Source organism: Molossus molossus, unplaced genomic scaffold (genome assembly GCF_014108415.1).
Source record: "Molossus molossus isolate mMolMol1 unplaced genomic scaffold, mMolMol1.p scaffold_m16_p_22, whole genome shotgun sequence".
Classification (NCBI taxonomy): domain Eukaryota; kingdom Metazoa; phylum Chordata; class Mammalia; order Chiroptera; family Molossidae; genus Molossus; species Molossus molossus.
In genome coordinates this window covers 24,204,583-24,232,535 of record NW_023425358.1, presented here as the reverse complement: position 1 = coordinate 24,232,535, position 27,953 = coordinate 24,204,583, and the positions used below count along the sequence as shown (strand labels likewise).

At 50.1% G+C, this 27,953-nt stretch overlaps 1 protein-coding gene across 1 annotated transcript in view; it reads left to right on the top strand.

Moving 5' to 3' along the window:
* SEZ6L (seizure related 6 homolog like) overlaps positions 1-25,462 on the top strand; it is a 103,667-nt gene extending 78,205 nt beyond the window's left edge. Inside the window, exons 13-19 of the mRNA XM_036277287.1 lie at positions 3,349-3,543; positions 6,709-6,900; positions 15,484-15,678; positions 17,768-17,800; positions 19,632-19,746; positions 21,744-21,846; positions 24,449-25,462. Coding sequence (XP_036133180.1) covers positions 3,349-3,543; positions 6,709-6,900; positions 15,484-15,678; positions 17,768-17,800; positions 19,632-19,746; positions 21,744-21,846; positions 24,449-24,478 — 863 coding nt within the window. The 3' untranslated portion in view covers positions 24,479-25,462. The remainder of the gene's footprint in view (positions 1-3,348; positions 3,544-6,708; positions 6,901-15,483; positions 15,679-17,767; positions 17,801-19,631; positions 19,747-21,743; positions 21,847-24,448) is intronic.
* The last annotated feature ends 2,491 nt before the right edge of the window (positions 25,463-27,953 follow it).

Sequence of the window (27,953 nt, the reverse complement as noted above, 5' to 3'; positions counted from 1 at the left end):
TCATAGTTTTGCTCTTCAGTCTCCTCTGGTGCCTGAGTCAGTCTTCCAAAACTGCATTCGGCTTGACAGCAGAAACCTGACTCTGTGCAAGGCTGCCCAAGGTTAGCCAGAACGCCTGGCCCGCGCTCGTCTGGCGGTATCCTGGAGGGGAAGTGCTCTTCATAACCGAAGCTGCAACTTAGATTTGTGTGACGATTTGCAGTTGGCGAGACTCTTCTATATACTCTTTTATTTCATCTTCAAATGCTTTATACTCATTTTCCAGACAGCATGGCTCCCAGACATCTCTTGGCACCGTACGTGCCAGACCCAGCCTAGGCCCCAGGAGCTGGGAACGAACAGGACGCTCTCCCTGCCCTGCAGCTGGCTACGGATGCGAGAGGGAGCCTGTTACCAGGCAGTGTCCGGTCACGTGCTCATGCTGTTTCAGAGTCCTCTTCCCAGGGGTCACAGCCTGGCTCGCGCGGGTACCACACGAAAGAGAGAACAGTTCCCACTGTTCGTATTTGTGTTGAAGAAACGCACAGTTAATCTTACGGAGAAGGCAAGGGAGCCTCTATTTCATGTCAGTGCCAATTGCTTGTGACCACCGATGGTGAACACCACGTTGAGAAGAATTCGGAGGAGGTGACGGCTGACGTCAGTGGGGAGGAAGGGCAAGGCTGATGAGTGATGTCTGCCATGGTGTGGGAGAGGTGTTTGCTATCCTAGGTCCAGATGTAACCAGACACAGGGGCAATTCTCATTCAGCAGAGGAAGCAGATGGAGGGTCAGGGGTTTCTGTGGTCATCTGGAGAATGCTGACGCTCCTAGACTGATCTCGAGGCCTGAAGCCCAGCTCTGGACGTCGGTCAGGGCTTACCCAGGAACACTCTGGGCTTACATGGTTCTGATCTCCCATAATTCTCCTTTGCACACACAGAAGCTTCTGGTACTTCTTGGCTAGTGTCTTTGGCCAAGTGCATGGGTGGGAAAGGAACAGAAAAACAGAGATGAATAAGCAGCGTTTTTTCAAAGAGATATCAGTCCCTTGTGTATTTATTCCTTTAATCCTGGGATCGTAAATAAGCTCTATATTGTAGGTCAACTCCAACCAAATGACAGTGGCTCCCTGGAGTGCTGTGTTGAGGACTGGAGGGTTTCAGCTTGATTCAGGGAAAGAGATTGCTGTGATCGATTAGTGATGTCTGCCATGAGCATAAGACTGGTCAATGGTGGCATGTTTTCGGTGCAGTTGGGTATTTCTTTTGCCCGAAAGTTAGACCATGGTGCTGACTTGGACCGTAAAAACTAAAACCATGATTTCATATCCCTGTTTTCCGAGAGCCTGGCATACGGTGGGGCTCACAGACTCTTAGTCAAACAAACCAGTGACTCCGTACAATCATCTGGGTGCTTCTGCCATACCCTGCCATGAGCCAGCATTCACACTGCCCTTAGGGACAGACAGGGTCGTGATTTTTATCTCCCCTCTATGACTGAGGACAGTGAAGCTCAGAGACGTTTACTGACATAACTGGAGTCACACAGCTCCTCAAATAAATAAAGGGGACTGGAAGGGAAGCCCTCCAACTTCTGGACCAGTTTTCTCATCCTGAGCAAGGTGAAGGGCTCATAGGGACAGAGAATTCTAGAACCTCCACCTAGGGTGTTGGATGGATATGCAGATTCCTGGGAGAGGAGTCTAGGAACTGAAGATCAAGAAGGCCAAGTGAATGAGGTAACTGTGGGGCCAAGATTGAAGTCAAGTCTCTGCTACGTGGTGGCCACACTCAGGGATCACCAACGTGGTGAGCGCCACCGAGGAGACGGGGGTCCCACAGGGATGTGTAGCCACGTTGGCTGCCATTGAAAAGTCAGACGAGCAAACCTTTTCCAGCAAAGCACCTGGCACAAGGCGAACCCCACATCCAGTATTTGCCCCCGTTCCTTCCCTCGCAGCCATAATTTGAGCATTTGCAGCTGGGCCCTAAACCCAGCGCCTGGCTGATTCTCCAAAGACCTATAATTAGAGGCTCCTGTTCTCCACCAAGCAGTCCAGGGACCGTCTCCCTCCCCCCGCTTGCGGACAGCCATGAGCGCTCCATTCCCCAAATAAAACCATGATGAAATCCCAGGCAAAGCCATTGCTTGTTTCTCCAAGTGACTCCTGCAGACAATGCAAGCACTATGCCTTCCCCAGAAGGCACATAAGAACTGCAAATTAATTACACGGTATAATTAGCTCTTTCTCCAAATCTGTGCAGTGGGCACTTGGAGGCAAGAAGAGTAATAATGGGCTTTGGATGACTACTTTAGTAATGAGAGTTTGCTGAAGAAAAACGGAATTATTCCAGAGGAAGTCTCTGTGATAATAAGCTTCATGTAGCGTTTTCTGGAGTGAGGTTAATGTTCACCCGGGGTATGCAATGTGATCTGAAGGAGGCACCCATCATTATTTTTATTTTAACAGTTATGTATTGATCTTCATCTGCGTTATAAAAATATGTATCACTGCCCTGGCCGGTTGGTCTCAGTGGTTAGAGCGTCGGCCCGTGGACCAGAGAGACCCGGGTTCAGTTCCCGCTAAGGGCACAGACCTCGGTTGCAGTTTGTCCCCGGCTCCGGTTGGGGTTGTGAGGGTGGCAACCAATCGATGTGTCCCTTTCACATCGATGTTTCTCTCTCTCTTTTTCTCCCTCTCTCCCTCCCGCTCTACCTGAAGACAAATGCAAAAAAATATCCTCAGGTGAGGATAAAAAAGATATTCATGTCTATCACTAATCCATCAAACCCATGGATTTACTGACCTTCTTAGGATGAGTCTGAGTGGATTGGCTACCCATTGCTGTGTAACAAATCCCCTCCCTGCCACACACACACACACACACAGAATTAGCAATACACATTTATTATGCCACAGTTTCTGTGGGTCAGGAAGTCAGGAGTTAATGTTGGCTGGCCTGGCTCAGGGTCTGCCGTGAGGTTGTAGTCGAGATGTCAGCCAGGGCTGCCGTCATCTGAAGACTCGACCGTGGCTGGCGGCTCCCCTCCCACAGCGGCTCACTCTGCTGTGGCTGGCAAGTCGCTGCCAGGTGTCGGCAGGGGACACAGAGAGAAGAGATGGTGCTGGTCACACTGCTGGTAAGTAGCAGAGCTGGGCTTCTGCCCGGCTCTACGTCCTGAAGTAACTTCATCAAACCGGGAGAATGCTTGGCGAGTTCAGTGACCCTCGGGAAGGGGTCACAGCGACGTCTCAGGGTAGCAGAGTTCTCACTGTTCCCAGGGAGCTGGGGAGTGCGTTCCCCTCTGACATGTGGCAAGCAGAAAGGCCCCTCCCCATCTGGGGATGATGTCTTTGTTTTAAAGAGGTGTCGAGGAACGACTCCTGCTCGGACTTGCCTGAGATCCAGAACGGCTGGAAAACCACTTCGCACACGGAGCTCGTGAGGGGGGCCAGGATCACCTACCAGTGTGACCCCGGCTACGACATTGTGGGGAGCGACACCCTCACCTGCCAGTGGGACCTCAGCTGGAGCAGTGACCCCCCGTTTTGCGAGAAAAGTAAGCCTCGTCCTGTTCTCTTGTGTAAGGCAGTGGGTGGGGAGTCCCTCCCTTGGGTGTTCTTTTGTTTCGTGGGTGCAGTGGGATTATGTGATGTAGAATCTGGCCTCCCTTCTACTCCACCAGCTCACCGATGTTGCTCCCAAATGTCATTGTGTAGCCCTCGGACAGGGATCTCAGACTCAGGTGGCTTCAGAAGCCTGGCAGGTAACGTTAATGAGTGAAATAGACTCGTCAGACAGTAGGGAGTGGTATAGACTGTGGTGAAGGGGAAAGTATGTAGCTGTGTAAAAACATCATTCAAATTCACGTCTTTAAAGTCCCTTTGGTAGCCAAGCAAAACAAAGGAAGCTGGGCCCTGGAGTCCCAGTTGGAAACCCATGTGGTAGGTGGCCAACTTCATCCAGACAACACCCCCCACCCCGGTCTCCGGTTCTTTCTGCCTGCTCCCCCAGGAGTGCGGGCCAGGAAGCTCTGGTGACGGCTGAGTCCAATGTCTTGAAAAGGGGTAGGAAAAGGAAGTGCTTCTGGTTGCAAGGGGAGGAGCTGAATTCGGAGGTGCCTCCCTCCAGCCGCTTGTATCCCCCCTCCTACAGAAAGCTGTCTGCAACCCTCTAGCCGGGACTCCTCGGTGGCACCCCGGTAACCTGGTCACCATCACTCGAATCTCCTGTTGCACAATGAGAAATCCAGTCGTCCCTTGGTATCCGTGGGGATTGGTGCTAGAATCTCCCGTGGATACAAAAATCCTCAGACGCTCAGGTCCCTTCTACAGAATGGCGTAGAACCACGCATAGCGTTAGAAAATACTGTTTTCAATTCGCAGCTGGTTGAATCTGCAAATTCAAAACCCGCAGACACGGAGGGTCGACCGTTTTAAGTGTGACCAGGGAAAGACGGTGGTGGGGAAGGAGTGTGGGCTCACCTACTGTTCCTGCCATAAATATTCTGACATCAAAGGAAGTTAATTATCCTTGTGGGAAACATGAGGAAATTTGTTAAAAATCCACAAAATCAACGACATAAACAAATCTATTAGTTCTGCGACAGTATATGTTGTGTGTGTGTCATGATAGAAAATTAAAAATGGGGACTGAGAAACTCCATCAGTGGTGATATAAGGGACCCATCACGATCTCATTAACATCATCACATGATCAACATTATATTATGATTACATATATTATATACATAATAATGTGTAGAGTATATAATATTACATAATAATAATTTTTTAATGTTATAAATAATGATTTTAATGTTTTAAATAATAAATACTCTTGCCCTGGCCAGTTTGGCTCAGCGGTTAGAGCGTCAGCCCTCGGACCAGAGAGACCCGGGTTCAGTTCCCACTAAGGGCACGTACCTCTGTTGTAGTTTGTCCCCGGCCCTGGTTGGGGTCATGTGGGTGGCAACCACTCAATGTGTCTCTCTCACATCGATGTTTCTCTCCCTCCCTCCCTCGCTACCTCCCGCTCTATCTGAAGATACATATATTTTTTAAATGTCCTCAGGTGAGGATAAAAAAAAGAAGTAATACTAACTTTAAATTACTCAAGTAACAAATGCTTATTGTACTCAAACTGTAGTAACATTATGAAGTAGAAAGTAAAAATCCCTTACAATCTTACTCTCTTAAGCCAAGCAGAAAAAGACAAATACCACATGATCTCACTTATATACGGAATATAATGAACATAACAGTCTGAGGAATACAGTAGACCCAGACACATGGAAGTAGGGCACAGACTGACATCCCTCAGAAGAGGGGATGGGGGGCGGGGGGGGTGGGAAGAGATAAACCACAGAACTTATATGCATGTATGCATGACCAATGGACATGGACAACTAAGCCGGGGACAGGGTGGAGGGGGGGTGGGGTGAGGGGTGCCAATGGGGTAAAAAGGTAAAATATCTGTAACAAAAAAATAAATAAATAAACAATCTTACTCTCTTAAAATGATGCCACTCTTAAAAGTGCATTCTAGCCCAGCTGGTGTGGCTCACTGGTTAAGCATCGACCCATGCACCAAGGGGTTGCCAGTTCAATTCCCAGTCAGTGCACATGCCCAGGTTGTGGGCCTGATTCCCAGAGGGTGGCATGCAGGAGGCAGCCAATTGATGTTCTCTCTCATCGATGTTTCTATCTCTCTCTCCCTCTCCCTTCCTTTCTCTCTAAAATCAATAAAGAAAAACTATATATATTTTTTTTAAAGTACATTCTAAATGGTTCCAATTGCATATGTATGTCTGTGTGTGCTTCACATATACATATATTTGCATGTGTGAATGTATTCTGTATGGTTATATATTGATATTCACATAGAAATAGCTACAAATGTAGATATTGAACCTTACCAAGGATCAATTTGTACAAAATTTCTCAAAACTGCAATTCAGAAATACGGATATCTTTTCATCTCGCACATGTTGTCTACTTTATTCTTTTTTTATTGGTTTATTGTTTTTCTTTTTCTATATTGGTTTTTATAATTTTTAATATGTTTTTATTGACTTATAGAGAGAGAGAGGGAGAGAGAGTTAGAAACATCAGTGAGAGAGAGAAACATCGATCAGCTGCCTCCTGCATGCCCCCTCCTGGGGACAGAGCCCACAACCTGGGCATGTGCCCTGACCTGGAATCAAACAGTGCACGGAATGGCAGCTCAACCAACTGAGCCACACTGGCCAGGGCTTATATTGATGTTTTTATTAAAAAGAAATGGATGCTTGTTTTACTATATTCAAGCCCTCAAAGGAAACCACAGCTCCTTCGCTTTGTTCTCCGTGGTGACTGCTCAGGGTTTTATGAATGGCTGTTCCACACTTCGCTCTTCTCCTGTGGAAGGATTTGCATTGCTGTTTTGTTTTGTTTGCTTGTTTGTTTTGCTCTTAAAGTAAAGGTGTGATGTGCAGCCTTGTGCCCAGGTCTTTGGGCCCTGATGCGAAACAAACATCTCTTCAGCCAGTTCCTGAACTGGCACGACATCCGAATCTCTTCCGTCCTGGCCTGTTCTCCAGTCCCCTTTGAGGAGCCCGAGATGCATTTTCTCCCAAACAGGAAAAGAGCTGAGTTAGGAACCTTTCTAGGGTGTTCTGTAGTTCTTGGGAAACCTGTGGCCATCAAGAGCCCTAACGCGCTTTGGTCGGATTTCATCTCGGTAGTTATGTACTGCACCGACCCCGGGGAGGTGGACCACTCGACCCGCCTGATCTCGGACCCGGTGCTGCTGGTGGGCACCACCATCCAGTACAGCTGCGACCCCGGCTTCGTGCTGGAAGGGAGCTCGCTTCTGACCTGCTACAGCCGCGAGACCGGCACACCCATCTGGACGTCCCGCCTGCCCCGCTGTGTCTGTGAGTCCTGCTGGCTGCTGGGCGGGAACGGGGGAGGCATTCCACCCTTGGGGAGCGCTTTGTATTTTTGCAATCACAGGACGGTTGCTAACATGCATTGAAAACAGGGATACGGCATTATTTACGGTAAATGTGCCAGGCTCTGCGCTGTCCTTTACAGAATGTCCCTCGCTTTCCCCCGGTAGCCTTGTGAGCACCGCATTACTGGCTCCATTTTCAGAAGGTTCAGAGAGGTGAACTCATTGCCCCAGGTCACACAGCTAGTTAAGAGCGGAGGCCAGAGGCAGACCCAGACAGTCCCCGGGCACTAAGCAGGGTGGATTTAAACTCCCTTTGGCCTTGTCTATATGGAGCCACCGAAACAAATGTTTGGTTTAAAAAAAAAAAATCCAAACTCTTTTGCATTTCTTAACCATAAAAACCCAAAAAAAGGCTTCCATGGTCACCCTGTAAAATGGAGGGGTTCCTATTCTTACGAGGCAGGAGAGGTGGAGAGCCATGGTCCGGGGTCTCAGCCTCGACTGCACCTGGGAATCACCTGGGAAGTTTTAAAACCGGCTGGAGATTCTGCCGCCAGCGGTCTGAGTGTCCCTGAGCCGTGAGGCTTTTGAAAGCTGCCCAGGGATTCGATGCGCAGCGGGGACCCGGATCGTTGCTTAAGGGCAGCAGGGCCGCAGGGAAGGAGCTGAGCCACACACGTGTCTGGAGTTTCCGAGCTGTCGGCAGCACTCCTGTTGTACATCAGTGTGTCATCAACCGCGTCCTCAAAGGTACAGGCGGCTCGAGCACCAGAGGCTGCCGGTAGGACTCCGTCAACATGTAAGGCTTCTGCACAGAAAGGGGCACTTTACTGCTCTTCCTTCACACGTAACTAGGAACCTTAGACCACACGCCCTCGGTCTGAGGTCCAGGCTTTCGGGGCTGAAGAGCCTGGGAGATGAATACAACGGCGGGGTCCCCTGGAGACACGGCTACCCCTCCTCAGATATAGCAGTGGTTGTTATCCATCGACCGGGCAGGACATTTTGCTAAACACACTGCACGTATTTGTGAACATGTGTGTAGTATGTATATATGTGTGTATATGCATGGGTGTGCATATATATTAGAGAAACTGAAGCTCGGGGAGGAAACAGATAACAACAGGGATCATTCACTGAATGTGTAAAACACACTGCTAAATGGATTACATATGAATATTTGTGAGCATGTGTATGTGTCACACATATTACATATATATGTATAGGGGTGTGTGTGTGTAAAGGAAATTACAACTCGAAGGCAGGTATATATGCTCAAGGCCATAACACCTCTTCGTGGGCAGAGGTAGGAGCCCATCTGGGACCCCGTCAGCACGCTCAGTGCCCATTCCGCCCGCCGTGCCACCACCATTATGTCACGGTGGGGGCGGGACGCCCACGTGGTGTAGCCTGCCGCCCTGCCCCGGGCCCACAGCCTCGGCCCCTCTGCCGCCCAGACCTCTGGGCCAAGTTCACCCTGGGTGGCTCCTGTCATGGGTTGGATTGTGTTTTCCAAAAATGGATGTTGAAGCCCTGACCCCCAGTACCTGTCCCCGTGACCTGTGTTGAAAAGAGAGTGTTTGTAGATGTCATCACGTTACGCTGAGGTCACACGGGGCGAGGGTGGGTGCCAATCCAGTGACTGGTGTCCTTATAAGAAGAGGGCAGTTCGGACACATGGAGACGCCACGTGAGGACAGGGGCAGAGATCGGAGGGTCACCCCCGCAGGTCAGGGGCTGCCTGCTGCCACGGCAGGGGAGGGGCGCGGAGGGGCGCTCCCCCACCGGTTTCAGGGGATCCTGGCCCGGCTGCCTTGGCCTCCGACTCTGGCCTCCACAGCGACAGTCCTCAGCCCTCCATGTGGCAGCCTGGGAGGCAAATTCAGGTTCCTTTTCCCCCTGCTGACTTGTGTAGCGTCTCAGCTGCAGAGGCCCAGCCGTGAAAAGCTCCTTGTAAAACACTGGAAGGTGGAGATATTTTAAAGGGACAGAACAGGCACTTCCCTGAGGCACAGCCTCCAGGGCCCCCGGGCTGCGGCAGCTGCTGGGTTCCCGAGAAGCCTGCCTCCCTCGTGTCGGGGCGCCTTTCCCTGAAACCTCAGGGCTGGAGCTACAGGGCTCGGGAAATCCACTTCCACGACACCCCTGCGAGGGAGCTCGCGAGCCAAGTAGGTGTCAGGAGACTCGCGACCCTCCAGGAGCCGGAGAAAGGATCCGTCGTGGTTCCCGCCACGTTGCGGTTGCAGACAGGCGAGGCTGGCGGAGATGCCCTGCGAGGCGAGGGTGGTCACCTCCTTGGGCGAGGTGCCGCAGGGAGAGGGAGGTTACAGGCGGGGTTCCGGGGGTACTTTTAAGCAGCTCCACAGTGTTTCCTCTCCTGATCAAAGGCACAGCCCCGGTCTGACGGGCACCTTCGCTGGGCTGTGCCCTTTCCAACACAAACACGTTGAAACCCCTCAAAGCTGCACGGATGGTATGCGTGTCCAATTAACAGCCGGCAAAGGCGGCCCAGAGAGGGTGAGCAGCTTTCCTGGGGTCACACAGTAGGGAAGGGAAATCCTAGGGTTCTCATTCGAGCCTGACGAACCCCAAAAGCATTAGCATCCGCCCTCATGACTGCAGTCCCAGCTTCTGGGGGAAGCTCTGATGCTTTACTGTCGACACAGACAGAGCACGGGGCAAGCGCCGCTCCTCCACAGCTTCTGTTCAGGGTCCCTGGGACCCAGAGCCACGTCCTTTCGTGCCCAGCCCGTCACCCAAGCCACTTCAAGAACAGTCAGGCATCAACGGGGGAGAGAGTCTGGGATTCAGTCAGACACCCCGCCAGCCCTGCTGGGTGACCTGGGCATGTAGCTTGCCCTCTCTGGGCCACGGAGCTCTCATCCGAGGGCTGAAAAGGAAATAATACTCCGGCAGGGTCGTTGGAATCAATTCATTTGGCCATTTCTAAGCGCCTCCTCTAAGCAGACTTATGCTAGCAAGAAGTTCCCAAACTTGCTCAACTCCAGATACCCTTGGTCTCAGGAATTTTTTTCATCAATTTTGTAGGCCAAAATACCTAATAATTCTATTTATTACGTAGTTTGGTCCAAACACCTTAATGAGTAGCTATATCCAGATCACTTCATAGCTGTTTGGGAGCGTAATACACATGAGCTGAAAGAGAAGATCACATTTTCATTTCAATCTTAAATAACTGCAGTTGCCGCTGCAGGGATGCGTGTGCCGGGGGGCTCCACCGGACTTCTCAGACCTCAGCACCGGGCTGAACTCTTCCTGTCCCATGTTGATGTGTCACAGTCCCTGCCCTCCGGCACAGCAGCCACGGAACACCCAGCTTCGCAAAGACGGGCACCCATGGGGAATGTAGCTCTACCTCCTGTTGAAACAGGGACCTTCCTGGAGCTGGTAGTTCCCATGGGTCTGAGAGACATCACTGTGTCTCCTCAAATTTTTATCCTCATCCGAGGACATTTTTCCATTTTTTGTTCAGATAGAGTGGGAGGGAGAAAGAGAGAGAGAAACATCGACGTGAAAGGGACACATCGAGTGGCTGCCACCCGCACAACCCAACCAGGGCCGCGGACAAACTGCAACCAAGGTACATGCCTTTAGCGGGAACCGAACCCAGGTCTCTCTGGACCGCAGGCCGACACTCTAACCGCTGAGCCAAACTGGCCAGGGCGCTCTCCTCAAATTTTTACAAAATCTCACAACACTGCTGTGAGTTCATGGTGGCACCCCAGGACACCTTGGTGCACAGTTTGGGAACCGTGGTGGTCAGCCCTGCAAATACAGCGATGTGTAAACAGACACAATCCATGGTCTCATGGAGCCTGGGGGTCTACTGGAGATGAGGGGAAGAAAAAGAAATGTAAGAAGAAAAGAACAATGGATAAATATCACCTCCTCCAGGAAGGCCTCCCTGACTGCCTAGGCTAGGTCATGTTTCTCTCCTCAGAGTTCCCACGACACCTACAGTTACAGTTTTCATAGCACTTGCTGTAGCTTATTGAAATGATTGGTTTACATGTTCAGAGAAGCACACACACAACTCACTTGCTAAGATTGTATCCAATTAATTCTCCTATCTCTCGGGCCCAGCAGACTCAATGGGATGTGGTACTATTACTGTCACTGTTATTGTTAGTGATACTAATATGGCCTCTATTACACCTTGCGGCTTCCCTTCTTTGATGGCGGCGTGGTCAATGGCTCCTCAGGCTCCCATCCAGAAGACATAAACCACGCTACCAAGAGTAATGAGGATTCAGTGAGGGTTTCTGGGTGGCTCTCTGGGGAAGCACTTGGGGATTCCCCAGGAGGCCCCGGCAGAGCTCACGGGGCCTGACGCTGACCTTAGCAAAAGCTCCCATGGACGAGCTGTCCCCAGCGTCCTCACCCCGCCAGCACGCCGGGCTCTAGCTGGGTGTCCATCTCCATTTAGATTCCTGTCTCTGAGAAAGCAATAGTCAGGACTCCGTGACAGCTCCGGGGATCTGAGCCAGGCAGGGCTCCTCACAGCAGTCACGAAAGGCGCAGGATTCGAGCTCCCGCACGTCCGGGTTTGCATCTAGCTCTGCCACCTGCCAGCTGTGTGACTTCGCTGAGAGGGTGTCCTCATCAAAAAGGCTAAGGAAATCATCATGCCAACCATCTATATAAAAGCCCCTGACAATGTGTCTGGCATATAAGGAGTGCTCAGTCAACACTGTTTGCTAATTACCACTCAGTTTCAATGTTCTGCTGCTGCTGCTGCTGCTGCTGCTGCTGCTGCTCCCTGGGGTATATTACAAACCAGTTGTAGCAATAACTACCTAACACGCTCTGGCTGGGTTGCTCAGCTGGTTAGAGCATCATCCCAATATGCCAAGATCGCAGGTTTGATTCCCAGTGAGGGCACATATGAAAAGCAACCAATGAATACACAGATATGTGGAACAATAAATCAATCATTCTCTCTCTCTCTCTCTCCCTTTCTCTCCCCCCCTTCCCCTTCCTCTCTCTCTCTAAAATCAATTTTAAAAAATAACTAGTGAACCTGATTTTGAGCATTTTGCTCAAATGTACTCCAAAAATTTACATTTTCTCCTACAGTTAAAGAGAGGGGGAAGAATGGAAGAAATAGAAATGAGGGGAGGTTAGTGATCATGTCTACCTACCCATCAGTCTAACACTCTTGAATTCCTGGGAGAGAACAGGACGGGGTCACACGGATTGCAACCAGACCTATTTAAACCTTAGGCCAGTGTTTCTCGGCCAGGGGTGATTTTACTCCCCAGGAGACATTGGCCAATGGCAATTTCTAGAGACATTTTTGGTTGCCACAAGAGTGGGCAAGAGGTGCCACAGGCAACTAGCAGGTGGGGGTCAGGGATGCTGCTCAACATCCTACAAGGCCCAGGACAGCCCCCACCACAAAGAACTGCCCGGCCCACGATGTCAATAGCATCTAGGGTGATAAAAACTACCTTAGATGATTGTATTTCAAAGTGTGGGTACGTCCTCAGAGTATGAATGTCATTGCTCAGCTCCGTCTCAGCTAAGGACGGGGTCTCGGTCTAGACCATTGACTTAACAGGCAGGAGAAATGTAGTCTAGATACGTGAAGTGATTCGCCCAAGGTCGCACAGCAAGATTCCTGCCTCCGGTTTCACATTCAAGTCACTGTGCACGTCCCTCTCCTGCCATCTTCTGGGAGCTGAAGGTAAATACAACCACTTCAAAGAACGCTGGTTTCTGCCAGGGAAGAATTCCACACGGAATTCTTCTCAGACTTTTACTGATGGTTGGCTCGAAACGGAATCAACTAACTTGAGAGAGAATCCTGGACTCGAACCATAGTTCAGCCACTTCCTCTTGGGGGACTTTTCGCAAGTGCCTTGGCCCCTGAGCCTCAGTTTTCTCATCTGTAAAATGGCTGTGTGGTGTACTGATTATCCGTGGATCTGGGCCGCCTGGCTTTGAATCCTCTCTCTCCCACGAACCAACTTAAGGGTACCCAGCAGTTATGTGGTTTATTTGCTCAGCTACAAACGGGGACGGCGATAATAATAGCTGGGCCTTGGGGGTGTTATGATAAGTAGGTGAGTTCCTAGATATAGAACTCCAGATAGTTACTGACAAATAGGATGCTCTCAGTCAGCATTGGCTATTCTGGTCATTACTGTTACTGCCTGTAAGGATCGGGCGAGGACTGGAAATAATAGATGCAAATCATCTGGTACAAAATGACTGTTTGACTCTTTGGGAAATTAATGAAATGACTCGTATTTTGTGGTTCTGAGCCCTAAACCCTTCAAGCCCTAAAGCTCTGGCTGAACTTTAGAATCAGCTGGGGAGCTTCCAAAACGACCTCAAAGTGCCTGCGCGGTGGAGATGGGGCACTGAATAATCTAGGGGGGTGTAGTGCAGCCAGGTGAGAACAGGTGAGGACGCCCCCCCCCCCCATCTTCCTAAACTGCTGGCAGCATCCTCTGCCATTTTCTAGCTCCCCAGGGCCAGGACCGTCCCTGGCACGGGGTGGGCATCTAGAAAGTGTTTGTGGAACACACTCCTGTTAGGTTACATGAAGGCAGGGGCCGTGTCTATCTTGTTCATCATCGGATGTCCAAGGCCAAGATCAGTGCCTGGCACATAAAAGTTGCTCAATAAATGTTTGTGGTACTCACTAATCTGTTGATTTATGAAAGGAAATTCAGGGAAGGTTGTGGGGAAATTCTTCTGAGTTACCATTGCCACCTGCTGGCCACTATGCTACATTGCAGGTGATGCACACATTTGCCTTAAGGATCCTTTACTTCCCCTCTGCCCAGGAGGGAGGGAAGCAGCAGGGAATCAGACCCGTATCTCATCCCACCTCCCATCTCCCACCCCCAGCCGGGGTCCTCACTCTCTCCCAGCAGGGCACCGCTTTCCAGGTTTCCTCTGGAAACCTTCCCTCACCTTCCCACCCGTGACCGTCAGGTGAGGATGGTCCTCTGTGCTACCCCCTCAGAGCCCTGACTGCACTGGGTTGCAGTCACCTGACAAGCCTCACTTCCCTCCCGTCGGAGTTCTGGGCAAATAGGAACCATGCTTGTCCAGCTCACCACTCTACACCTGTCCCTGGCACAGAGGGGCGGAGCATGTCTGCTGGACTCGGGGGTCCATAAACTATCAAGTGCAGTGCCCTGGGCCGCATCTCCCAAGGAGTGTTATATACACCACTGGTGGCGCCGGCGTGGCTTGAGACCGTGCCCAGACTAACTTGTTGGTGTTTCGTTTTGTTAAGAAGATGGAAACTGATATTTGAAATCTGTGATTATAGAAATATTACGTAGGGTGAGGCTAAATCATATAGCACTATTTCCATGGAAATGCAAATCAGTAGACATAAGAAGTACTAAGTAGCCCTGGCCAGTTTGGCTCAGCGGTTAGAGCGTCGGCCTGCGGTCCGGAGAGACCCGGGTTTGGTTTCCGCTAAGGGCACCTACTTCGGTTGCAGTTTGTCCCCGGCCCTGGTTGGTCGTGCGGGTGGCAGCCACTCGATGTGTCCCTTCACGTCGATGTTTCTCTCTCTCCCTCCCACTCTATCTGTACAAAAAATGGAAAAATGTCCTCGAGTGAGGATAAAAAAAAAAAAAGAAGAAGAAGAAACGTGAACTTTAAAAAAAAAAAAAAAAAGAAGTATTAAGTAGACAATAGTACACCTGCTATGAAAAGCTGACAGAAACTGTAAAGGCCGTACAAATACGCAGCCTCACACACATGGGCTCATTTAATTCTCCTAACAGCCCTGTGACAGAGCCCATTTTACAGATGAGGAAACTGAGGTTCAGAGAAGTCAATATTTTGCCCACAGAGGTTATTTATGGTGCTCCTATGTATACCAGGTCCTGAGCTTTAAGCAAGCCTTAATGGGCCCATTTCCAGGGAGGGGAACTGACATTAAATGATTAAATACAATACAGTGTATGCAGTGCTGGGGTGGAGGAAGAACCAGAAGGGCTAGTGACTGAATTAGGGGTATGGGGCACCAGGGAAGGCTTCCTGGAGGTGGAGAAATGAGGACTGAGTATTGAGAGACAAGACTGATCCAGCCTGGGTGGGCAGGTAAGGTATAAGGTGAGAAGCAGAGGGACTATTGCCTAATTTAACACCACCATCCATCATTTATTGAGCATCTGGGACATGCCAAGAGCATTTTACACCATTATCTTACTTACTCTTCCAAGTCCCTATGAGATAGGCACTATTATTATTTCCATTTTACTGATGGGGAAGCTGAGGCTCAGGGCACCCGTGGCCCTTTGCTGGAGGTCACACGGCTCACTAGGAAGGAGCAGAACCAAGATTTTAACCCGTATTCCACAGCCCCGTGAGTCCTACCATGCTCGCATGTCACCCATGGCAGAGGAGGGAGAGAAAGATGAGCTGAGGAACGAGGAACAGCGTCACGTGAGGTGGGGGTGGAGAGGGAGAGTGTGCAGAGACGGGCCGAAGCCGGGTCACACCAGCTCTGAGTAGGGATCCCCAAAGATTTGCATCATCTCATCAGAGCTCCTTCTGACTTGCATTTCAGCGGAAGAGTCCCTGGCATGTGACAACCCGGGGTTACCAGAAAACGGGTACCAAATCCTATACAAGCGACTCTACCTGCCAGGAGAGTCCCTCACCTTCATGTGCTACGAGGGCTTCGAGCTCATGGGCGAAGTGACCATTCGATGCATCCTGGGACAGCCCTCCCACTGGAACGGGCCCCTGCCTGTTTGTAAAGGTAAAGAACCCTCCGTGCAGCACAGGGACCGAGGGACCGGAGACGGCAGGGACCGGAGACGGCAGGGACCGGAGAGGGCAGGGACCGGAGACGGCAGGGACCGGAGACGGCAGGGACCTGAGACAGCAGGGACCGGAGACGGCGTGCAGAGGTTCTGAATCTGCCGAAACGCTGAGCTACTGCATTTCCGTAAATCTAAGAGACCACATTATATTCTGCACCCTGAGAAAGAAAAAAAAAAAATTCCGCCCATTAAACGATGACACGATGCCTCTCCTTGCTTAGCATTTTTATTTTGACTCACCAAAAGAGCGCTTCTGAGCCTAGATTTTTATCGTGAACAAGAGCTATTCTGCTTTGACTCCTGCTCCAACAACGTGGCTTCAATGTTTCCTGCCTCCTGCGCCCCGTCTCACCACCACTTGGTTCCCGAGGGTCACAGGCTTACAGAAAGGAAGCCCTTAGATACGCTGAGAAATATAGCAGAAACTAACCCAAATGCTTTTTAGTATCATGTGGTCTGGGAAATTATTTCATAGTAAAACTGATTTAAGTTTGGTTTAATTCAAACACATGCCTGGGCTGGCCGGGGTGGCTCAGTGGCTGAGCGTCGACCCATGTACCAAGAGGTCGCTGGTTCGATTCCCTGTCAGGGCACATGCCCAGGTTGTGGGTCCGATCCCCAGTGGGGGGCATGCAGGAGGCGGCCAATCGATGTTCTCGCTCCTCGATGATTCTCTCTCTCTCTCCCTTCCCTTCCTCTCTCTAAAATCAATGAAGGAAAAAAAAAAGTCTATAAAGGTATTAACATACCTGCTGTGGTCGCATAGGATCTAAACCTTCATGGACCTGGGTCCCAGAGGCCCAGGGGTGGTACCTGCAGAGCCTCATTTTGCTCCCAGCTTCCATGGACATTGTCTCCCTGACTGTGAAGCCCTCTTAGGTTCAAGTCTCTCTGCTTTTTTGGTTGAGGTCAAATATCTTCCTTTGAGATTGGGAGGAACTTTAAGGTTAACAGCAGTTAGTGAGTTAACTAGTTGTGTTTTTTGTTGTTGTTGTTGTTGTTGTTTTTACTGGTTTTGTTTTCATCACATTGTAATGATGAAAATCAGAGCGTTGCTTTGACCAAGGCACGAACCGGGAGTCTCGGTATTAGGTAGGACATGAATGTAGCTTGGCCATCGGTGGGACCTCGCTCCGCCCCCTTGTAATGCAGTCTTCTTGTCTAAGCGCTCGCTCTGAGGTTTGGCATCGTCGGAACCTCGCCACATGGGTACACTTCTGTGCTCAGCTACCATGACGACCTAGGTGCCAAAGCTCGGAGATGCCAGCCCCCCTCATTTTCAACTCCCGGAGACGTTTTGCCGGAAAATGAAGGAATCCCCGAGAGTTCTCGTCTGTGTCAGTGAACGAATGAAAACAGTTCTACGGGGAATATAAAACTTAGTCAAATAAGTACGGAATAAAAGTGGAGTCAGAAAGGTTCACATAAATATGTTTCAAAGCAGGAAACCAGTGTCACCTCTGGCTGGAGTTGGGATTTGGGGTTTGGGACTTTCTTCTTGACCCTCACCATTCATCAGCCCTTGTTCTACAGGAAAACACCAGAAAGACCGGCTCTCTGTAGTTAAGAGCCGAGGCCAGAGAAAGTCAGGCCGTCCGGGTGGAAATCCTGCCTCTGTCACGCAGAAGCTGTGTGATGTCAGAGAAGTGCCTTCACTTCTCTGATGCTCTGTTGGTCCATCTGTGAAATGGGGATGATAACAGTATCTGCCTAACGAGATTGTTGTGAGAGTTAAGTGAGCAAATATATATAAAGCTCTTGGCATGACATTCGGTGGGTGTTCAGTAATTATTCCTTATGGCTAGTGTTGTCCGTGTTTCTCTCATACCTATCTTGTCTCCTCTCAGGAACCGGGGAGGGGAAAGTATCCAGCATTTTCACTAAATTGAGTAGCCCAAGAAAAATGAAACGTAGCATGAGCTTCAGTAAAGCGTGGCATGATGTTTTGCTCTCATTCATTTTGGCTTCGTAACATGCACAACGAATTCACTTGACATTGACCAAGGCTCTCTATTTCTCTTCCAGTTAATCAAGACAGCTTTGAACATGCTTTAGAAGGTGAGTTCCATAATGAAAAAAATCCAATAAATCAAGCCCACAGCAAAAACAAAAAACAAGGGCAGGTCCTAAACTCTCCCAGTCCAGGTACTCACAAAAAAATAAAAATAAAAAATCTCCCTTCACCCAGCTGCAGATAGTTGCAAAATAAATGATATTGCAAAGAAATGACCCAGAAGGGATTTGATGCCGGCTCCGCTCGTGAGATAAGGAAATCTGAGCGCCCTCTGCCTGACAAAGGCATCACCCTATTGTGAAACTTCTCAACCCCACGGCACTGTTTGTCCGTGGGAAATTAATCTGAAATTAAACCCAGTGATGTCTCACCTGCTACGCTGGGCATCCTCCTGTCTTTGGGAGAGAAACGTAGGCTCCGGGGGATGTTCTGTGGTCTGTTTTTCCCTTGGTCTTTCTCTTCCCCAACATACCTGTCCTGGTATCCTCTGTTCTCTGTTCTCCTTTTATTAGGAATTTCCTCGTACGATTTATGAATGTGCTGCAGATGCTGAGAGCTATGTAGGATTTGCTCTGGCTTCCGTTTCGTGCCCCTTGCCTCCCCAGCCCCTCCTACATGAAACACTGCGTCCTGTGCAGGCTGCCCTCGTGGTCCAAGGCCACGCTGTGGTGCTAAGAAAATACAAAGTCGATTGTTTGGGTTTGGTTTTTTAAGTTGCAACCAATTCAGCAGCTTTAATTATTATTTTTAGAGCCATTTAACTTTCTGGTGGTAAAGGGTGCACTCGGAACCCGGGGCGGTGAGCATGATGTGGCATCAGTCACCGTTCCAGGAACAGATGACATTTAATCTGGGCAGGCAGAGCCAGGGTGCAAATACAAGGGCATGTCGTTAGTCACTTCACCGGGGCAGGAGAGGACGTTTCGCGGTGTCAGTGTCTCGGGCCGTCCCTTTTCTGCCTTCTGCCAACCGGTGAGCAATGAGGACACCTCAGCGTTTTGGGGTGTCTCAGTGATTCTGGTGCTCACGGTCCGCTTTGTGCTCCTGCGTTTAGCGAGCGAGGGTGTTAGGGCGGCTTTTGCAGGCTCCGTGGAGTGGCGGTTAATGAACGGTGGGTTGGCGTGCAGCTGAGCTGTGCTGGACATGGCCAGGGGGCATGGCAAAGGGGCCTGGAGGCTGAGCGCCTTGAAGAGATGCGGGTCCCCTCGAGCCATGCCGGGAACACCCCCCGGCCTCCACGGTGGCTGTCATAGTTCCTGGGATTTTCACAAACGTTGGAAGGTAGCAGGAGGCTCCAGGCGAGGTCGAGAGAGTGTGCAGACGTGGCCTCCGAAAATCAATATTGGGTTTTACAATTGGGGTACCACTGGGGTGCAGTACTGAGACCTGCCGCTGCTGCCCAGCACCCTCTCCTGGAGCAGTTGGTCATGCAGCTCTGGGAGGGACCTGCCAGTCTGGGTGTAGCAGCTCCCTCCCCTCCACTCCCTGTGATGTCAAGCGAATCCGCCTTCTCAGTTAGCACATCTGGGGTTTCTCCAAGTCTTCCCTTCAGTGGGATTTTAACCAGATTTCAACTGTACCCTCCACCAAAAAAAAGGGGGGGCATGGTATGATCAGGGTTAAAAGAGTGTAATTCTCGGTTGCCCCCATGACCACCCCGGGGACCCACGGACGGTCTGGACTCGGTTGCAGAGAACCAGCACCCACTTGCCTAGTCTCCGCCTCTTTCCCCCTTGGACGGTTGCCCAGCGGCTAAGGCCCAGTGACGCCAGTTCTTAGGTGGGTGCAGGTTGGAGGGTGGGCGCTCCCCGGGAGCCAGGTGCCATGTGGGCCGAGCGCATGCAGCAGGAGGGCCCCACTGGCTTGTGTGTTCAGTAGCAGAAGCGGCAGCCGAGACATCGTTGGAAGGCGGGAGTATGGCGCTGGCCATCTTCATCCCCGCGCTCATCATCTCCTTGCTGCTGGGAGGCGCCTACATCTACATCACCAGGTAGGGCTTCCGAGCAAGGGGCGGCAGGGGGCTGCCATCTACCCATCCACTCGTGTCCGGGGGGCCTGGGCAGTTCCTCTCTGAACCTCAGGGTCTCCACCTGCAGCTTGGCGACAGTGGCATTTGTGTGATTGAAGGGATGATGTGACAGCTCAACTAGGGACAGATATTTATACTGGAGACCTAGCAACCCTCCATGGTAGGAAGGCTGGGCATGCAGCAGCCAGTAAGACAGAGACTACCCCTGACCTCAAGGAGCTCTGGTTCAGTGGGACAGATAGCATTTCACACTGCCCGGCACACCATTCATTCATTCACTCATTCATTCATTCATTCATTCACTCATTCACTTGTTCACTCACTCACTCACTCATTCATTCATTCATTCACTTAGTCAACAACTCTGTGTATTGACAAGCAAATGTGTACCAGACATTGTCCCAGGTGTTTGGGGATCATAGAACTTGCCTGTAGTGAAGAAGGAAGATATTTGAGCATGGCGAGAACAGTCACTAATTCATTCAAATTCACAATTGTTGAGCACCTACTATGTGTCAGGCATTTTTCTGGACTCTGGGGAGATCATTGTGAAGAAAAAAAAAAAAAACAACTGAAAGAAATCTTTGCCCATGGGGCCCAGGTTCTAATGGGGGGAAATAGACACTAGTACATAAGAAAAGTATGTAGTATGTTAGAAGGTGATGGATGCAGGGAAAAAGAAAACCAGGAATGGAGAAAAAGGGAGCTGGGAAGGGGCGGTGGGTCCACCTTAGATGGAGCAGGTAGAAGAGGCCCCATGGAGAAATGACTGTTTGAGTAAGAATTTGAAAGCAATGCAAATTTCTAGGATAAGAGAAACAACATGTGCAAAGGCCCTGCGGCAGGTATTTGCCCAATTTAAATTTTCCCTGCCCTCATGGAGCTCACGGTCCAGTAGGGGGAGAGGAGAAATGCACAAAGTGTAATACACTGTAATAAACACAATGAAGGAAGGAGTGTGGTAGCAGAGGGGAACCGCCTTTAAATAGGTCAGCAGAGAAGGCTCTCTGAGGCATCGCAGTATTAGTAGGTGCTCAATAAATGCTCATCGTTGTTGTTGTTGCTCTTGGCATCAAAGAGGGACTTAAACCACTTTTCAGGTGAAAACAAATTAAGCTTCACCCCCTCCGCAGTCAGGGAGACACTAGGCTCTAATTATCACTGACTGGGTTAGAACTTGAGAGCAATTAGGATTTCAGCTTTCACCCCACTCGGATTCTCACCCTCAGGAAGCTGTTTCCACACACCCTCCTTGTCGTTCATGGAGGTGCTGGCGTTCAGAAAGTGGCACGAACTGTTCCCTTAGGCAGCAATGTTCAACCCGTGTGCTGCGAGAATTTTTAAAGCATGCAATACCTGACTATGTGGTCGGGGGTGCTGACCTCTTTTCCCTTAGATTGTCAGATACAAAAAATGACAACAGCCAACACAACAGGAGTCGTCGGGTGTGAATGCCTTGTCTTGAACCATAAATATATGGGTCATATAATAGAGTTGCATATTATTAGTCACGACATATAATAATAAGGTTGCATCTGATTGGTTAATTCTTTTTTTTTTTTTTTTTGGTACGTGCCCCCAGGGGGTACCGAACCTGGGACTCTCTGGTCTGCAGGCCAATGCTCCAACTGCTGAGCCAAACCAGCCAGGGCTTGATTGGTTAATTCTTGGTACCAGAAATTCTTATATACAAGTATAGGTACCTGGGTGTTTTCTGTTTGTTTTTTTAAGTCACTTTGGAGCAAAAAGGGTAGGTAATTACTTTTTTTTCCTTGGTAAATCAAAATTATGCCTATTTTTTTGTTAGATGGGCAAAAAAATATTTTTTCTGGTGTGCCAAAGAATTTTAGTAATTAGTCTGTGTGGCATGAGATGAAAAAGGTTGAAAACCGCTGCCCTTAGGCATACTGAGGTGTCTCCTGGTCCGTAACGTCTCTCCTTCGTCGTCTCTTCTCCAGATGTCGCTACTACTCCAACCTCCGCCTGCCCCTGATGTACTCGCACCCCTACAGCCAGATCACCGTGGAAACCGAGTTTGACAACCCCATTTATGAGACAGGGGTGAGTTGGTCTCTCCTCTCTCCCAGGCGCCTCCCTCTTTGCCTGCTCTGAATTCGCTGACATCAACACTGAAGGTTTGATTTCCTTTTGCTCACGATGCCACAGGCAGAAGGGCGTGGCCAGTGGTCCTGTCTCATCCCCACAGTGACCCTTATTGAACTAACTGCTGAGAGAAGCCAGCTCTCTTTGCAAGTTGATGACAAGCCTGTAACACTGTTCACTCTTAGCAGAAGGATCACAGAAGGACAGGGCTCACCAAAGACCCATGGAGAGGCGGCTGAGATGGGTCAGAGCTCACTGGTGGCCTGGTGGCCACAGAAAACATTCTCACCCATCTTATTGAGCTCCACACCTTAATGAACGGCGTGTGCAACATTCCTACACGTTTGAGTGGCAGCCCTTGTCCTGGGTACTAGGGACACAGTCATGAACCAAAGAGACATGATCTGGCCATTAATGAGCTTCCAATCTTGCAAAGGTGACAGGTATTAATAACAACCATAATAATATGTGTCATGGGCTGGGCACCTTAAATGCATGATCTCCTTGAATCCTTGCAACTATTTGTGATAGATTCTGCAGTTATCTTTGCTTGACTGGTGAGGATAATGAGGTCAGAAAAAAGAAAATGTGACTTGGCCAAGGTTGCCTACCACCAGAAGGGACGGTCTGGAGCCAGGATGCAAACTGTACCTGGTGCCACTAATCATTATATGTCCTGCCTCCCTTCAACATCAAATGACAAATATATGGGTAGCAACTAGTTCAATTACCCTAATATTCATGGAGTGTGTCATATTCTCCAGGCCTCCAGGGTAGAGGAGCAGGAAGGTATAAGAAGTCATGCAAACTAATGCAAATCATATATGCCAATGAATGTCTCGATTGCAACAAGTCACTATTTCTAAGGACTATGAAAGAAATTAGACAGGGTACTACAAGAATGTAGGATGGGGGACACTTTGAAGTGATAGGGGAAGGTAACATTGATACAATGATATAAAGCTGAAACATGTAAAGTGTGTCAAATTTGGTGGTTATAGAAGATGCCAGGGAGAAGGGAGAGCCCATGCAAAGGCCCAGAGGCACCTATGAGGAACCAGAAGATGGGTCAGGACTGCAAAACCACAACCCTTCCAATTGATGAACAACCACCTCCCAATACTTGAGGAGCATAAACTTGACTTGTTCCTTGTCCCTATTGATGTTCCTCTGACCTCCTGTGTTAGTGATTGAGTCAGGTGTAGCAATTTTACTGCAAATTTAGAGCCTAAAATAACACACATTTATGATGTCATAGATTCTGTAGGTCAGGAGTCCGGGCACAGCTCAGCTGGGTCTCTGCTTCAGGGCTCCCAAGGGGGCAGTCAGGGTGTGATCTCATCTGAGGCTTGGCTGGGGACGGAGGCATTGCCAAGCTCACGTGGCTGTCAAAGGCGTTTAGTTCCTTGCAGGTGGTTGGACTGAGGGCCTCAGTTTCCTGCAGGATATCATCTAGAGGCCACCCTTGGTTCCCTTCCATGTGGCCTTCTCCATAAAACAGCCCACATCATGGAAGTTTGCTTCTTCAAAGCCAACAAGAAAGAAAGAGAGTATCCTTGCAAGATGCAACTCACAATCCTATGTCACATAAAACACAGGAGTGGCATCCTGGGACCTTTGGGCCAGATTCGTTGGTTAGAAGCAAATCACAGCCCTGCCCGTATGTAAGGGGAGGGGATCACACAGGGTGTGAATACCAGGAGGTGAAGACCATAAGGTCTGCCTTAGAGTCTGCCCACCACACTCCCGTACACCATGAAGTGCACATCTGATTTGCATATCTGTGTTAACTCAGCAGAAACTATAGACGTCCACTAAAGCATGTGACAGCAACCTCTTCCAGGGCACAGACTATGACTTCTTATACCTCCCTGCCCCTCTGCCCTGGAGGCCTGGAGAAAATTACACACACTCCATAAATATTAGGGTAATTGAACTCATTGCTACCCATATATTGTCATTTTAGATATGACACTGGTAAGAAGACGTCATATTTTGCATCCTATGTGGCTTGTTTCCAAATCCTCAAGAAGACCAAGCTGATGAAACACAGCACTTTAGGAACCAGACCTTGTTCATGCTTATCAGTATAGCTATCAATCACCTAGCACTATAGTCACGCTGCGTAACAAGCAATCCCAGAGCTCAGCCACCCAGAGCAACACATTGACTCGCTCATCAGTCTGTGAGGCCACGTTTCCGGTGAATTACACTGGGCGGCGGCGGTGGTTCGCCTCTGCTCCCTCACTCGTCTGGGACTGGCTGGTCATTGTCTGGGAGGCTGAGCTCTGCCCTCATGTCCTTCATCCCTCTGCTGAGACTAACGGCTATGGAGACATGCTCGGCTCGAGGTGATGGCAGAAGGCCAGGGCACAAGTGGGAACACACAAGCCCCTCTGGGACCCATTCCTTTAGGACCCGTTGGCCAAAGCAAGTCAGGGTCGGAGTGGAAGGCACCGCAGTGGCACGCGGCCACTGTCGTGGTAGGGACACAGAGCTAGAACCACATGCATCCCTGTCCACACGAGCTATAACAGCGCTCCGCATCTCTCTCTTGCAGGAAACCAGAGAGTACGAAGTTTCCATCTAAAGAGAGCTGCACTTGAGAAGGGAGCTCACAGCTACGGACTCAACTACAACCTCCTCGAGAATTCACCCAGAGACCATGTGGCATTTGATGGAAAAACCCCAGCGTGTCGGCCGTCTTTTCTTTGGACTCTTTATTGAAGACGTACTGTTTTCTTCCCTGTATTTATTCTATTTAAAACGGAGATGGGTGTGGTTGGATGTGTTGCCCACGCAGTCAGATTCCTGTCGCGGCCTCGATCGATGATGCTGAAGGCGGTGGAAGACCAGCGAAACGGTGGCCGCGGCAGCCCGGGGGGGAAGCAAAAGCAGGTCCAGTGTCTCCCACCAGCAATGCCTTCTGTGGCTGCACTAAATTGCATGCATCTTTGAGACCCTCGCCCGTGGTGTTTTAGTATAAACGGAAGTCCCCAGGTTCGGTTGGAGAGGGTACTGTGTGTCGGATTCACTGGGGTTGGAATTTCACCCGGCTACCGAAAGAGGTCTCCCCCCGAACAAATCCTGTCCCCCTTCCAGCTTCCCCAGCTCCGGAGAGGTCTCGCCGCCTCCCCGCCTTCCCTCGGTCCTTCTGAAGGAAGCAAAGGTGTCACGTAAACACCCTCTTTTACCCTGGCCTCACTGGACGCTGGCAAAATAAGAACATGTCTTCTTTCTAGAAGAGTGGTAAATGACCAAGAAAAGTTTTCAGAGAGGCTAAGAGATGGGAGGGTTCCGATGAGGAGTTGGCGAGGGGGACACTGGCGGTGGGAACCGAGGTAACACCACGTTGTCGCGGACGCTCCGTCGGTCATTTGGGCTAGAGCGCCAGAAGCCATCACCTCCTTCAGCGAGGCCGCCTCCAGCTGTGAGGACAGACCCGCAGCCTCTGGGGCGGGGCAGCCTTGTCCGGAGAGTCCTAGGGTTTGCGCTGGAGGGGAGGTGGGTGGGGGGTGAGCTCTGTTTCCCCCCTGGGATGCTGGAATGCCTGAGCCCTCAAAATAGAGGAGATGCAAGCGGCTGTGTCTCTAAAAGCTGTAACTTCAGAATACACTGCGATCCGGTATTTCAGGGGAAGGGAGGGTGCCGGGAGAAGAAACTGGTTTTCGCCTGTCTGAGGCTCTGCCCAGATGTTGGACGGGGCGTGAACGCAGAGAAACAGAAGCAGGGGTTAAAACCGCAAAGGAACCCCCGTGGTACGATTCAAACCCCAGTGGGAAGCGAAGGAGGCATTTCAGGCCAGAAAGGAATTCATAGCACCTTATGAATGACATAAGCATCCTTCGATTTTATCAGGGTCACTTCATCCCAACCCAGTGGGACTGGCGAGTGTGTAAATACCAAGGAAGAGTCTTTTCTAAATACGGGAATAAAGAAAAGGCAGGGGTGAGGGTGCACGGAAGGAACTCGGGCCTGTGGGTTACGTCCCCAGGGACAGCCGATGGCTCAGAGAGGCGCACAGGTGCAATGCTTTTGGGTCCTCTTCGGCCCCCTCCCATGCTCTCTAGAACTGTGTTGAATCGGCTAGTCTTCAAACAGGAAGAGACGTTTCTGCTGTCATGCCACTGGGAGAGTGGCCAGGAGTGCATCATTTGAGAGCTTGTTTTGGAAACATCTGGAACAGCTTAGGGTAGTTGGCTTTGTACACACACACACACACACACACACACCCTCCTCCTAACAAGGAGCTTGAACCTCACTCCATCTTGGAGGTCTGAGGCTGGAATACTTCCTTCTGCCAGGGAAGACCATGCGGCTTAAGGCGTGCGTGACGCCCAGCGAGAGACCGTGAAAGGCTGCTTCCCAGCCACCGGGAGCCCACCCCGTTTTCTGCAAGAACCAGAGGAGAACCGTCCCAGACCATTCGTCAGCGATGTCAGGTTTGGAGAAAGGCCGACAATGCAAATGACATACCCCTTTTTGAAAAGGCAGAAAGAATCCAATCTTTGCTTTTGTTTCTGTTGGATGATTATTCTAATCCTAACCCTGGGGCATCTATTAATGAGTCTTAATTTTCGGACATACGCTACGATTCTGTGAAAACTAGACGTTTGCCTTTCGCAAAGACTGATGGGATGCAAAATCTTTATTCTAACCTTGTCCCCGCAAACTGGCCGGGCCACGGCCCAGGAATTCTTCCTGGTTGTTGGATAGAAAGGTGTCGATCTTTTAGTCCAGGATTTCGATGTCTTATCTCTGTCTCCGTAGCACAGCACCATCTTTTACCGGTTTGTTTTAGCCTAAAGATGGGTCGTGCGAGCTTGACAATGTGCAGTGTGATTGAAAAGACAGGTTGCTGTCTATTTTTTGTTCCGAGTGTGTCTGTGTAACACGTAAAGGTAAAGAAACCATGAGCCTAGGGCCCAAAATGTACCAGGCATCTCCCTACAGTTCCTACGTGTCTGTTTTTATAAGCTCAATATCAAAACCCATTGGGATTTAAATATTTTTGAACAGGACACAATCTTGAGAAACTCGAGAATGGACTGAATCTTCCTATACAAGCCACTCTTTGTTTTTAAAACGGTGGGGAAACACGTTTACAGAGGTTCCGAGCTTCGAAGAACACGCGTGATGGCCCGTGTCACGTGCTAAGTCCCACAAGCTGGACCTGTCCGCTGGCGCCCTGTGCTGTAAAAACACACACCCTCTTCAGCTTGGAGCTCTTCCTCTTGCTATTTGGGGAGGCAATGGGGGCGTAGAATCATTTAGCCAACGTGAGTATTCTGGTCGCTCTTTGATGGCCATCCTGACTTAGCTCCACAGACATGCTTGAAAGATGATCTTTTGAAGTCAGCTCCTTGAAGAACCTCGGGGACCTGGGGCCTGTAGCTTCAGAACCTGCCCAACAGCCCTGCAGGAGGCAAAGAGGCTGCACCATCAGGATGGTTGTGGAAGCAGGTAGTGACTTGACAAACAGGTGGGTAGATTTCATCTGAGCACGAGCCTTGGGCAAAATGACCTTTGTTTGGGGTGAGTCCAAAGAGTATGACCTTTCTGTGCCCTCGAGTGGTCATGGCGGGTCGTCTGAGTTGCTCAGCACCCCCAAAGGTGGGCTTTCTTCTGGGAAGTTTTCATTTTCATTTGATTCCCCAAACAGAATAAAAAGCAAAACCGACTTTCTAAGCTAGAATAATGAAATGATGTCATTTTCCACTTTGTATATATTGATGCTAATAAAACAAATGAAAAAGAGTCAGATCCGTGGGGGTTTTGTGACAAACAGTCCAGGGTGGCGCCAAAGGGAGTGTCTCCAGTTTCCGGGGATTCGTTTGGGGTACACCTGCTGAAACTCTGGCGGCCAAGACAGGACTGCGAACTTGGGGAGAGTTCTGGGAACACTGGGGAATGTTCGGGACAGGCGAGACCACCGCCATCATCACACACACCGCTGTGCCCTCTGTGCGGGTCAGCATAACGAAATATCCTAGGCTGGGGGCTCAAACTGCAGACATTGACTTCTCACAGTTCTGGAGGCTAAATCCAAGCTCAAGGTGCCACAG